This window comes from Thamnophis sirtalis, unplaced genomic scaffold (assembly GCF_051295495.1).
Source record: "Thamnophis sirtalis isolate CommonGarterSnake01/CBP01778 unplaced genomic scaffold, rThaSir2_p1.2 scaffold_14, whole genome shotgun sequence".
Classification (NCBI taxonomy): domain Eukaryota; kingdom Metazoa; phylum Chordata; class Lepidosauria; order Squamata; family Natricidae; genus Thamnophis; species Thamnophis sirtalis.
In genome coordinates, this window is record NW_028261394.1 from 24700062 (window position 1) to 24714889 (window position 14828).

The 14828-nt window shown below is 42.4% G+C and overlaps 1 protein-coding gene across 1 annotated transcript in view; it reads right to left on the minus strand.

Annotated features, from left to right (window-relative positions):
* Positions 1-14828, minus strand: part of WTIP (WT1 interacting protein) — a 52537-nt gene that overhangs the window by 36312 nt on the left and 1397 nt on the right. Inside the window, exon 2 of the mRNA XM_087729109.1 lies at positions 1594-1695. Coding sequence (XP_087585235.1) covers positions 1594-1695 — 102 coding nt within the window. The remainder of the gene's footprint in view (positions 1-1593; positions 1696-14828) is intronic.

The following is a 14828-nucleotide window of genomic DNA, read 5'->3' on the forward strand; positions in this document are numbered from 1 at the left end:
AAGTAGAGAGTGAACAGATGTTTCCAATGTGTTTTCTGCCAAATGTTTACTGATTGGATTTCCCTTTCCTCCAAGGAAAACACGCACCATTCTTTTAGCACTTTCTTATTCCGTTTCAGAAATATTGTGTCTTCGTTGCAGTGTCTCTTTACAACTGATTTGCAATCATTATGGGTTGATTTTTAAATACTTCTTTACTTGAAATGTGTTTTTAATCGAATGGGATGCCCTTCGATGTTTTACAATCTGTCACAACCTTGAGATTAGAAATCACGCAACAAACCATCAAGGGATGCTGCTCCAGTGACCCCAAAAGCAGCCGCTTCTGCTCCCCAAACCCTCCCAAGAACATCTGGGTCTTTCGAGAAAAGAAGCATCCTTACATTTGGGGAAAAGTCATTCAAGATTCTGTACAATCCAAGGAAGCTTCCAGGCTGACTGGTCAGCGGATAGAAGCGAGTCCATCTGAAGGTCTCTTCCTCTCTTCCTTCGGAGTCTGTATGACAGTCACTATTCACTATGGTCCTCCCCTTACAACAGTTCATTTTGTGACCGTTCAAAATTACAACAGCACTGAAAAAAGTGACATGACCATTTTTCACACTTATGGCCATTGCATCCCCATGGTCACATGTTGTCCTGGGGTCATGTGATCTTGTTTTGTGACCATCTGGCAAGCAAAGTCAATGGGGAATCCAGATTCACTTAACAACCCTGTTACTAACTTAACAAAGGCAACAATTCACTTAACAACCAGGGCAAGTCGTAAAGTGGGGCAAAACTCACTTAAGAAATATCTCATTAAGCAACATAAATTTCGGTTGTTAAGTTGAGGACCACCAGTAAGTAACAGGCCACATTGCTCCTAAGTAGCACCTTCCAACTCCACTAGTAGAAAAAGGCCTCTGAGGAAAATCTCCAGGTACATGGGGGGAGATACAGATGGGGAGGACCCTTCCCTTTGGATACTTTCCCTCCGTTAATATTCTTTGAAGGTCTCTCTGGCATTCCCTGTAAGCTTCATAATTCAGCCCTGACAAGGACGTTCATTGTTTCAAACCCATTTCAGATCATGTTCAGCCAATCCCAAAGTGCCCCCATCCTAACCACCACAGCAATGCCAAGACGACTCAGCCTGTATTCTTCTTACTTCATGGTGCAAGCTCTCTTCCTTAGTACTTCTCTCACTGGGCACACACAAGTACAAAATGTGAAATATCGTGATACGTATTTTGCCACTTGTCTCGCCACAGTTATCATTCCTTTCCCTTTCTGGCCAAATCACAACTTTTGCACATCGCTCCCATTTGCACGCCTTCTAAATCAGTGTTTCTCAACCTTGGCGACTTTAAGTCCTGTGGACTTCAACTCCCAGAATCCCCCAGCCAGCTGGGAGTTGAAGTCCACAGGACTTAAAAGCCGCCAAGGTTGAGATCACTGTTCTAAATGACCTCACCCTTGATTCATTCTCAGGTCAGACTTTTTCCATAAATCAAAACTCACCCTGAACTGGCAGGGTTCAGTTTTAACGGGGGGGCACAAGACGCAAGAATTGTATAGGCGTTGTTGTCTGAGTATAAATGTGGAACTTACCACAAGAGCAGCATGTAAAGCAGTTGGTATGGTAAAGGTTCCCCATGGCCTGGCACGCTTGGCTGGCCCCATATACCCCCTTTCCACACTTGATACAAATACCTTTGGAGAAAAAAAAAACAGAAGGCACGTTAGACCTTGTTAATGGTCTGCAGATACCCCCCCCCTCCCCACTAGAAATCTGCAGGTCTCTTATTGATAGGAAAACATGACATTCCAACAGAAAAGCCCTGGGGTGCAAACGCCCTGCGGTACACTTCTAATTCCTTCACTCTTTTCCTCGTCCCCATCCTTTTCTTTCCATCTTTCCCTGCTCTGCTGGAGGGAGCGAGATGGGTATTAACATGCTCATACTTACGTGCTTCTGTGCATGAATGACCATTATTGCTGTTAAACTCAAATGGGAATCAGTTATTGTTGCCAAGGAGTAGCTTATTTCAGAGGCAAGTCATTTTCTTGCCAGCTATTGCTTTTATTTATTTTTTCTTGGCATTGGGGGGGGACAAGGGGGAGTGGCTTCATATGGGAACTCCATGTAGCCTTTTCTCTGGAGTTGGCTGCCCTAAGGTGACAAGGAAACTGGACATTGGACAGGAATTTCTTCTGATTAGCTTTTTTCTATTTACTCTTCCTTGGGGGGGGGGGTTAAATTTGGGATTATCTTCTTTTGGATAAATACAGTATTGCTTCTTCCTATCTGCTCAAAACAGAATTTGCACATCAATGACACAGAGGGGGGTACCCAGAGATTTGTTAGAACTCTTATGCATATGTGGTTTGTTAGGCTATCTTGGCTGATCTCAAAAGCTCGGTAGGAGCTAGTTAGGATATGGATGAGAGGCCACCAGGAAATCTTATAGCAGTAACCTATTGAAAAAAAATCAGAAGACGGTACTACATTATTTATGGATTTATTTCATCTGTCTGGAAACAGACAAAATCTAAGTTCTAGTATTACCAGAGGTAGAGAGGATAATCCGTTCTCTTCCTAATATATTTTCTTGCCACCTGTACATTGGAATATAACTCCTCAAATTGCAAAACTGGGATTAGAAAGAAAGTCCTTTTAGTTATAAAGAGAAGAATAGAATCACCAAATTGGAAGAGCCACAGAGGTCATGTAACTCATCCTCCACCCCAGGAGTCCCCAAACTTGGTAACTCCTGCTCTGAGCAAGAGGTCTTCAAACTTGGCAACTTTAAGACTTGTGGACTTCAACTCCCAGAATTCTCCAGCCAGCTATGTGCTATGCTGGGAGTTGAAGTCCACAAGTCTTAAAGTTGCCAAGTTTGAAGACCTCTGCTCTACTCTCTGCTCAAAACAAGATCCATTGGAAGTTCTTTGGCAGTGACTGCCTAACCTTTCTGAAGACCTCTAACAAAGGAGAACTCACATCATCATATGGCAGCAACATTCAGCACAAAGGGTAAATCAAATGGATTAAAACATTGGTATTCAATTATTACCTAATTTTAACAATTCAGAAGGAATGGGAAGATTTTAAAATTCTGTGCAAATAACTTCCCAAAATGAAAAATACCATTTTTGATTTATAGAAAATCACCAAGGAAATATTACCTTGTGTTTGGACTGGGGCTCAGCCCTACAGAGTAAGCACTGATCTTCCCCGTTTCAGTTCAACCCCCTGTCCCTTGAATTAAGTGTCTTGATGATGCTAACAATTCTTCCAAGGTCTTTGGGCAGCTTTTCACTCCTCCAACTTTTAGAATCCGAGCACAACTCTGACTAACTGACTTTGTTAACTTTTCAGAACAACAGAAACTGTTTCCCTGAGTTTCAGCCCAAACATCCTTAATGAAACATCTTGTTTTCTGCAAACTCATTCATAAAACATGGCCAGCTCTTGCCTCACCCTCCCCCACTCAATCAATTCATGCATATTCCTCTCCTGGGAAACAGTATTTGTACGAGAGCCTGTTGTGTTTTATCTGCCTCCTCAACCTTTCGACTTATTAGCAAGTTCTTGATATCTGCAATGCATTTGATTAAAAAACGGATCACCGAACCACTGCCAGATAAAAAAAAGTGTTTTCTAGAAGATTCAGCATGTAAGTCATCAATATAACTGAAATTATTCCTGATGCAGTTTATGCAAAATATGTATCCCTTGGATGAACAGATGACATCGCATCATGAGGGCAGAAAAGCTAAGAAAAGATTTTACAACTGTTGACATTCCATTGTCCATTGCATGAAGAGGTCCAGTTTTTATTTATATATAAATATAATATATAAATATAATATAAATACATTTAGCTATCCACAGCTGCTTTCTAGTGTGATAGGCAGCACATAAATATGTAGAAACTGATATCTTGCCTTTCACGTGTATCATTTTAAGCACTAAAAAAAAATCTAGTCCAAAGTTTAAAGAATGAAAACCACGATAAAAACATCCATGAGAAATTATCTAATAAAAATGAAGCAGAGGCAACAAATAACACTTTCAAGTTAAATGGATGCTGCTTGAGAACACTTTCCCAAGAGTAAGGAATAAAGTGAGATGAGCAAAGATCATCAGACAGGGGCTGCAAGTAATACCTCGATTTATGACCATTTGCTCAACAATGGTCCAAAGTCACAATGGCACTGAACAAAGTGACTTCCAACCCTCCCCAAAGTTAAAGCCGTTGCAGCGATTTCCTCCCCCCCCCAGTCATCTGATCAAAATTTGGGCACTTGGCAGTCCACTCCACTTATGGCCTTCAACTGCCCCAGAAGATGGTCAAGGCCAGCTAGAGCCCTGGGTGACGGGGGGCCTTGGAGTGCGGGGGGGGGCCCTCTGGGACAACTACATCTTCACGTTATGCTGCAGCTCAGAGCCAGGGGGCCGAGAGAGAGCAGAGGGGCTTTTGAAGGCTGCCCTCGTTTTAAAAGTACCAGGTCAGAGAGAGAGAACTGCCTCTTCAGACAGATGGGAGGTGGAAAGAGGAGATTAGAGTCCATGTCTCTTAAGAAAGGTGGGTGGACAATATTTTTAGCTGCTTTTCTTAAAATACTGGGAATCGGGCATACTTGCTGTCAGGAGGAATTCCCAGCTGTGGATCCATTTTTTTCTTTTTTCTACCCTGCCTCCAAGGCTGGCCAACCCTGCAGGCCCAACAGCCGGGGAAGTAGAAACCGGGTACTGAGGCCTGATTGAAACACTTGGGCTGGGAGGGAATCCTGGAATAAGCCAATGCCAACATCTGTCCAAGCCACTTAAGCACAAATTTGATGTGTATGTTCCCTCCCCTATCTGTATCCAAGGAGGAAAAACAGTCACAGATACCACTTTTTCTGTACAATACCTAGATAGAATTATGGGGAAATAAAAACCTGTGTCACTTGATTTCAGTATTCCAGGATGTAATATTCATCCTAGAAATTATGTAAGAAAAGAGGCTCTGATTTAGGAGCCAACAGGTGGAATTCAACCTGCTTCTTCCCCGAAAGCACCACCGAGGGCCTTGGTTTGCCACATCAAACACCTTCAACAGGGGCTGCTTTGGGAAGCTGGGACAGCTCAGTTACTGACTGAGTTGGCACAGATTCTGCACTATTGCTCCAGAAGAAGCCAACTTCTAGGTGTTCATTTGGCCCTTTTCAGCACCCATGAGCCGCAGGGAAAATATTGGGGCAGCCGATTTGGAGGGCAGGATTTCCCCCACAAATCACAGGCAAAATTAGCTGAAGGGGTGGCTTTCAGCTAATTGGCCAAATTTTGGCAGAATGATCAAGAGCGAGTAAGAGAGACATTCTTTTTCATCATATTATTGTTACATTAACATTTCATTCTTTTAAGTAAACGTTACTGTATTACGTAAGTAAATTCCTTTAAGTAAACGTTACTCTTGGTAAACTTTGCTCTTTATTGGAATTCAACTTTAATTTAGAAAATGAAAGAATCCCCCACCTCTGTCCCCATGCACCAAGTTTATATAAAAAAGGAGGAGTTGACTTTTAAAAAAAGATGGACATATGAAATAAGGGAAGATCTACTGCTTGGAAAAACTGATAGGATAGAAACAAATGATGGGGAGATTAGGCAAAGGTTTCCCTCGCATATATGTGCTAGTCATTCCAAACTTTAGGGGACAGAGCTCATCTCTGTTTCAAACCTGAAGAGCCAGCGTTGTCTGAAGACATCTCTGTGGTCACGTGGCCAGCATAACTAAACGTCGAAGGAGCACGGAACGTTGTTACCTTCCCACCAAAGGTGATTCCTATTTTTCTACTTGCATTTTTTACTTGCTTTCGAACTGCTAGGTTGGCAGAAGCTGGGACAAGTCAAGGGAGCTCACTCTGTTACGTGGTGCTAGAGATTCGAACCGCTGAACTGCCGACCTTTCTGATCAACAAGCTCAGCATCTTAGCCACTGAGCCACCATGTCCCTTTTGATGGGGAGATTAGAAATGGGCAAATATTGCTCCTACTGTATTTTCAAAAAAAGGGACAAGAGAGATTCTGGCTAAATACGTGTCTTCAGCCTAAATACCGAGCAAAACCATGAAATAATTCAGCAGGTGATTTCAGAGAAGGAATGCAATACACTCTGACTTGAAAAAAACCTTGCAGGACTCTATGACCACTGCACAGGTACAGAGCTAGTTGAACTCACCATATGCACCTCAAATGTTCTGCATCAAGCCAGAGATAGGAGTGGAAGAGGCCAAGCCCAGAGAAGTCATGGTTCCTGGAATATGCATCCAGCAATGGATTTTAGGAAGGACACTGAGGACACAAGGACACCCAGACATGGGAAACAAAGATGGTGGGAGCCAGTTTGGTCCAGGCACCAGACAGGAAAGCAAGAGACTGTGTGAGTTCAAGTCCCACCTTAGCCATGAAAGGGTGACCTTGATTCAGCCACTCTCCCTCTCTGCTCATCTTGCCTCCCAGGGTCACAATTGTGGAGAAAAGAGGAGGAGGAGGAGGATGCGCTGGATAGGTTTGCCACATCAGAGTATTTGTAAAGGTGGGATCCGAAAAAACAGGTGAATTATAAGAAATTAAATTTCTTTAACTATTTGAACCGCTGTCATGTAGAGCATGGACAGAATTAAACATGAAATAAAGCCTTCAAATGGTTAGGAGAGGCCAACCAATTGCTTCACTTGATATTGTATTGAAAATGCTGTAGTAATAGATTCCTGCTTTTTGCATGGAGCTTTCTAAACCTTATATTATCATTCCAATCCCTTATATCTGGGGCATGTAAGCATTTATCACCAATTGACTGGATTGAACTAAGACTGCTATGGCAAATGATTTGAATGGGAGGAAGGGCCTTGATTTGACACATAAAGTAGGGGAGACTGGAACTTCCAGGCCTTTTTTGGCACCTCCATGCTTTACATCTGGTTCTGCCCCAATTGCAAAGGAGTGAATTTAACATCAAGTTAGTGAACAGTCCATGTTTCCTGGATCAATATATTGTGGCGAGAGAGGAAGTCGGGGAAAACAAAGCTTTCTGGTGGATACAAACCACTGAGTCACATATTTTTGTATAAAGGCAAACACACACAGTTCAAATGTGGTTTTTCTAATTTTTGTGTAAGTTTTGTTTTAACATTTAGTTTTTTAAAAATTATCAATTTATCCCATTTTCCTTATGCTGGTCTGTGACTGTAATAAAAGATTGGATGGATTGCCATCCAATCCTGATCTCGTAGGATTCGCTCCCTTTGTCTTCCCTGAGTGTGAAAGGGGGGCTGCCCAACTTCCAGCGGGGACCGAGGGATGGGAAGAAACCCTGTCAGGTACATCCCTGCCCCTTCACCTGTACTGGAGATCCATAGAAGAACCTTTGCTCAATGTCACTGGTGCCAAACAAATTGGTCCTTTGGATGAGCCCTGCAGCTCTTGCAGAAACCAGACCAAAGAGGCTCCCTAATTCCACGAGAAACAAATGCCGATTCTTGTAATAAAGTCAGGAAGTGCCGCTTGCAAATGCGCTTGTGTACATTCAGCACGTTCTCTTATATTTTAGGAATGGAATTAAGGAACTCTTGGCAAGGGGCGAGAAGGAATACTCATTACATGAGACCAGAGAACACGAACAAAGAGGAGCATTTGCCGAGTCACTGGAAGAAAACACAGCTGCATTGTTTGCCAAAGTTATGTACTGAAAATAAAATTTGGCCTATGGACAATTCTAGTACTTTGGGAGAACATTTGTGTACAGCAGATCGCGGTCATTTCCCTCCACTAAACAGATGCTATTTCACTTGGGAAAATTGTTCAAAGAGGCTCTGGAGCATCCGAAGAATGAAGAAACACTACAGCCCCCCCTTTGGGGACAAGCATATTAAAAAGACCAACAAAAAGTGATTCGGTCAGCCTTACCCTCCATGCCCTGCGCCTCCCACTCTCCTCAGAGTTCTGGTGTACTGTGCAAATCCGGCACCCACTCCTAGCAGCACCTGCTCAGGTGCCCCTGGACAGGGCCTTAGATAAAGGCTCCTTTTCTCCTCTAGCACCTCCCTCTGCGCTTTCCAAGGCAGAGAACTTTTCGATCAAGCGCAGTTATTGTAAATGTCTTTGGAGATCCTCCGTCATCCAGATCATTTGGTACAGTTATTGTGTCTGCCCACTCTGGATTTAGAACACTTAAGCCACCCAAGCGGTCTTTGTAACTTCACAACGGCAGTGAATTTTATCAACTAATTATGAGATCCATGAAGATATAGTTTATCAAGATGATCCCTTGGTGACTCTAAACACCGAGTTTCTCCTAAGTGACCACCATCCAGAAGTCCTGGCTTTCCAATCCCTACAATTTTGAGGAAGCTGGGAGCTGCAGTCTCCAAACCTCTTGAGAACATGCAATTAATGCCATGTTTACATACATATCAATACTTTCCTGTGTCTAGTGAATACTCCACCCCCCACCCCCGTCTCCCCAGTTAAGAAATTAGGTCTCTTCTCCGTTGATAGAAAAAAGTAACCCAGTCATTCTTCTACGGTTCTCCCAATCTGAGTCTAGCAAAATACCCTTATTCAGATAATTACTTAATCTTTGTAATTTACTATAGAAACATTAATTAACATACATTAAAGCTCTTTACATATTTAGCTGCAGTTCTTACAAGAACTCAGTGTTGTGTTGTATTATTACCAGTAACAACAATAACAACTTCAGTGACTTTTCTAAAATCACCCAGCAAATTAACAGTGAAGATCAACTATTATAGCCCTGTTTCTTAGTCAGGTACAAATACTATGACAGCTCACTTAGATTTACTCATACAATCACGAGCAGCTGGAATTTCATAGGATCAACCAGTAGGGGATAAGATCCCTTACGCTCTTCTAGAGGAATGCACTAGCTTGTAATCAGCCTGAGTTCAAGGCATTACAGTGTGAAAATTCTGCCTGGGTAAAAAAGTAACTCACTAACGGGTAGTTTCTGAAATTAGTGCAATCTTACACTAACATGCTCACATAATGAACATTTATTTTAGTAAATCTTCATTTGGAAAAAAAATCTTCAAACACAGCAGCATATCTGATAACCTAACTTCCAAGAATGACATTATTGGAAGGGACAACAGAGCCTCAAGCAAATCAGAACTTATAATATCAGTTATTTCTAGGAAGCTTGCTCCAAAGTTGAACTGAAATGGTTATTTCATGCAATTTTTTCCTCCTGGTTCTAGTCCTTCTCCAGAGCAACCACAAGACACTTCTACATAGCAATGTTTCAAAAGCAGGCTTTCATCCCTAATCTTACTGTTCTACAAACTAAATTTTTTAGGCCTTTCTGCCATTTCCAGATGCCTCTCCATCTTTAAGCCATCACACAATGGACACATTCCAATTTATAATATCCTTCTTAAAATGTGGCACACAGATGCAGCATTCCGTGTCTATCATAAAAATGCACAGGGAACTATCATATATGGTTTATGCATGCATGGCACATCTCTAAGGCTGTTTGGCAGGTGCATAAAATTGAAAGCAATTCCTTCCAAGTATGAGTCAATTCTGCAAAATTTATGGAGAAGGAAGACACAGGGTTAGAAAATTCCAATAACTGAAATATTTTTCATTTACAACAAACATATTCCTATGCATATCACAGTGGAAGCTTTCTTTTGTAACTGCTTTGATTTTTTTTAAACTAATACTCAGGTATCTGTTTCAAATATGTCCTTTCAAAGATGTTGTTTCCTTACAGACAATTCAAATGTTTTAAAAATTACAAAAAATAATCAGATGGGGAATATCTCAAGGCACAAAGAAAACACAGTAGCTTTGGACTGGTTGCTAAATGAAATCCCAAGGGCTGGGTTAGTCTTGGAATTCTCCCCCCCCCGCCCAATATTTGATGGCATTTTCCAAGGGTCATCCCACTCATACTACTGAATTTACTGCTGACTGAATATTCTAAAACAAAACTTCAAAAAGGGGAATGAAGTTTTAGAAGGATGAGAAACAAATTGAACTGGAGAATCCTTGATGCTCTCTAAGTTTGGTTGCTTGCTTGCAGACATTTCAATACCAGACTACGTAGGTAACATTATCAATACACGGATTATGTTATTTAGTTGAATAATGAGCCAATGTAAGCAAACAACCAAGCTCAGAGAGCACCAAAAATTTCACAGTTCAACCTTGAGCTATAGAATATACTGAAAATGAACTGGTCTAAATATGACAGGTTTTACAGATAATAGTGGAGAAGCTGTTGCCAAGAGAAGGACATGACCTGTAAAATGAGGATACAGAACAGGAATATTCAATATCCTTTGGCAACTAAAAACAAAAATATTAAAACTAATGGGAAGGGTGGAACATACATGGAAACTAGCAACAAATAACTAGCAACTTCAAACTTATTAGCTAAATTAGAGAAATGGTTTGAAAATAACAGTATGAAATGCAGGCTTCAATTAACAAAAATAACATCAAATGCAGATGTACAGAACTGAGGTGCAAAGTGGATACATACATACATAGATGATGTGGTGTGTGTGTGTGTGTGTGTGTGTGTGTGTGTGTGTGTGTGAGAGAGAGAGAGAGAGAGAGAGAGAGAGAGAGAGAGAGAGAGAGAGAGAGAGAGAGAGAGAGAGAGAGAGAGAGAGAGAGAGAGAGAGAGAGAGAAAGAAATGGATTCCAGCAGTGAAAAAGCCCAATTTAATTATGTAGTTGACAATTCCTAGGGAGTAAGAGCCCCACTATATTCTCCTTTAGTCTCTGACTCAATTCCCATCCAGACAGGTACAAGAAAAAGAGAGAGTGCATGCAAATGATAAGAAGACTGGGAACGGAGTCCTAAGCGTATAGACTGAGCAAACTGACTGTATTTAGCCTTGAGAAAATCTGAAAAGGGGAGACAAACAATAAGCCTTCCCATATCTAAAATACTGTACAGAAGTCAAATCCTTCTCTCCATCAATCCCAAGAGAAGACACAGAATATGAGTGAATTTACAAGAAAGTAGCTTTCAGTTGGATTATATTCCTGTACAATCTTAAAAGAAGTTTAGCAAGAATTAAACCGAGGAGGGGAGGGACTCCCTTCACTGGATGCATTCAAATAGCACCTGAAAAACAAGCTAGCCAAAAAGTGGACTTGGTGTCCTCTTCCAAGTTCCTCTAGTGGGAACACAGATTACTAGAACTCTAAATATGAGAATGTGGGGTTGATACAGAAGAACTGGCAAACAGAAGTTTCTTTTTCCTGTGTCGGTATCTCTCAGGGCCTTATTTATGGCAGCTCTCCCATATTCTTCACTGCTAGCTGACTTACAAGAGCACTGTAAGGAATCAGATGACCTTGACATGGGTGGACCATATCTGTTACCAAAATGACAAGGGGAAAACATGGTTTAAGTCTGAAACAAGAAGGCCTAGGCAAAAGACGCAGACAGATACTTCCCTAATTAATATGAGTCTCAGGCAGGGTGGGGCAGAGAGAGAGAGAGTAAAGTATAGTCAGACTTGCAAGATTCTGTTACTATGGCCAAAATTAAGAAAAGTACGGTAATTTTAGCCTTGAAATGAAGTTGATTTCTTAGTCTACATCAGTGTTTTTCAACTTCAAACTCCTAGAATTTCCAAGCCAGCAAGGGTATACAAAGAGGCACAATGCAAATTGGGGACAATTTGTGAGTAACAGAGGGTTGAGGGAAGGTACTTGAGGGTCAGAGAGATGCAGGTCGGGGAGAGTGCATAGGTCAGTGGAGCAAATGCAGCAAGGTGTGTGTGTGTGTGCGTGTGCATGTGTGCACGCGCACTAGTAGACAGCCGAAACTCAGAGGGATTGGAGGAGGGCACATGGTTGGTGGAGACTTATTCCAACAACTTGCAAACTTCCCTGCTATTGATTCTCTGGGGAAGCCAATAGGGAAGGTTGCAAATGATGATTCTATGATGACAGCACTTGGCAACAGGTTGCTCTTAGATGTGACCACAGGATGCTGCAACAGCCAAAACTCATCATTTGTTCAGGACAGTTGTAATTTGGAACATTGTTGACCAAATAGTCATAGGTCAAGGTCACCCGTATAAGGAATGCCTTTGTTGACATTTGAGGTATCACCGTAGAAGCAGGAATGTAGGCGGATGATGCTGTGCTATTGAGAGATTATGTACTAAGGGAAGCAAGCAGAATCCAGTCACAAAAACAAGTATATGAAAGAATAAGTGGGAGAGGAAGGGAAGACTCAAGAGAGTCATGCTAAGAAGCTGATGAGATCCTCAAACAGAGAGGAGCGAAAGCTTAAAGAAGGCAGCCAATGAAAAAAGTGTGAATGTGGTGGGAGTTTAAAGAGAACCCTTCATAAAAACAAAGATACAAAGAGTTACAAGGTAATGGAAATGGCATATACTGGCTTTTGTTATAATTTCCTTTCTTTATGCTTTCATGTTCTATGCTTTCCCTGAAAGGAAAAGTATAATGCATATATTTGTATTATTTCAATCATTATAATAAGGTTCTAAACTGGAGGCTGGAATTCTGAGCATCACAAGAAAAGTGTAGAAACATGTTTTTAAAAACTGCTCAGGCTTTACAAAGAGATCACACTGTTAAAAACCATCCCAGATTTTGCCTGTGTGGTTTTTCTTTTAAATTCCGTTCAATCCTGTCAGATACTTGCAGACTACTAGCCAAGACCAAGCAGTTTTCTTGCCAAGATTTTTCAGAAGTGATTTGCCATTGTCACCTTCCCGGGGCTGAGAGAAAGTGACTGGCCTAAGGCTGCCCAGCTGGCTTTATGCCTAATGAGGGACTAGAACTGACACTCTTCTGGGTTCCAGCCTGCTATCTAAACATTACACCAAACTGACTCTGCATTTGCAATAAATGTTTCAGGTTGTGAAAGTTCTTTATATAGAGATTGAAAAATCCCAGAAACAGAATGGAAGAGTTAAACAGGCTCTCAGAGGACCTCAAATCAGGGATCCCCAAACTCTTTAGTTCACTGACCTTCCCATGAAATATACTGAGGAAGCTTATACCATCATGGAATGGCTATTCCTGATCCACTTTTTGGTAAGATGTAGCTGAATTTTCTATTTCTAAAACAATTCTGAAGAATTCTGCTGCAAAATTAGATCAGGGGTATCCAAACTTGGGAACTTTGACTTGTGGGAATTCTGGGAGTTGAAGTCCACAAGTCTTAAAGTTCCCAAATTTGGACACCCCTGCTTTAGATAGTCTAAGGCAGGCATGAGCAATTAATTTTCCCAAGGGTCCATATATGAAACTGAGACTGTTGTGGAGGGTCGAACCAACAGTGCTACTCCCTGCCCTGGTGGCCCCCAAAGGCCACATAGGAACCGTCAAAGGGCCGGTTGTGGCCCACAGGCCGTAGAATACCCAGGTCTGCTCCAAGGTTATTGGAATGTTCTCTTCCTCAGGCTAATGATACCAAATACCTTCAACGATTCTCTTTCTTTTTCCCTATTATTGGTTTCTGTCTTCTATGTCCAGTTTGTCCTACAATATTGCACCTAGAGCTAGGCTTAATATTCTACATGTAACTTGAGTGTGACTTCTGCTTTTGACAGTCTACTTCTGCTGATGAATGTAAGACATGACATGCAACTCTCCAAACTTGCACCGCCTGGTCTTTTCTGACAAAGATCCGACCTTCAGAGAGAGGATCCTTCTCATTTCACCTCAGAAACACGCTAAACTTCCATCAACTCAGAAATAGATCCCCTACAGATCCGGAGAACTCTTTTTGGGCCATGGAGTTGGCAATCGTTTCCTGTCATGGAGAAGTGGAAGCTCCAAAAACTAGAAGGGAACTCCTGGAAGAGGCACAAGAAAATTATGAAGGAAAACTGCAAGCCTTCTTCCAATTAAAAGATGAGAAATCTCTAGTCTTCCTTCCCCTAAATGCCATTAAGTGTGATTTGGAGCTGCTACAAGGATACCCTTGGCAGTACAGATAGCCACCTCCAAAACCTGCCTGGATTCCTCAGGGCATTTTCAGCATTCAAACAGGCTTCACAACCTGGACCTTAGGTGGACTTCAGCGTCCAGGATTCTCTCTACTGGCCCTTCTTGATGGCTAGGAATTCTGGAAGTGGAAGGCCCCGGACGGCTGCCCCATGGAAAGATTGGCACACCAACCAAAACTCCTGCCAGGTGGTGCAAAGGGGCCACCCCATCTGTCAGTTGGCCATTTCTACCTCTAGCTCAGTGTTTCTAAACCTTGGCAACTTTAAGTCCTGTGGACTTCAACTCCCAGAATTCCCCAGCCAGCTGGGGAAGGACTTAAAGTCGCCATGGTTGAGAAACACTACTCTAGCTGGCCAGATGTTGCAGGAAACTGGCAAGGCCCAGAAAGGGATTCCCCTCAGGCCTTCTTGATAAGGCAGCTGCCCTTCGGGTTCTCATGGCGGCCTGGAGTTGAAAGGGCCCATTGGGACCACTCACCTCCAAACTTGAGGCAACTCCTCTTTGCTCAACTCTGGCAAAGTAGTAAGGGAAGCCCCCAAAGTAGTTCTTGTTACATGAAAAAGAATCCCAGCAAATTCTAATTTCTGGCTGAGAGACTCCTGGGGGGGGGGGCATTTAAGGGGGAGGTGGCCCCCCTCTTCTTTCCCTCTGGAGCCCCTAATCCAGGCAGCTCCACCCGAGGGGCTTCCCTCCCCCTCCTCCCCTCCTCTCCAAGGAGGGATGACCTGAGCCACTTTGGGGGACTGAAAAGGCCTCCTTCTCATCTCACTGGCGCTTCCCAAAGAATCGGGCTGCTGCAGCAGCAGAAGATTGG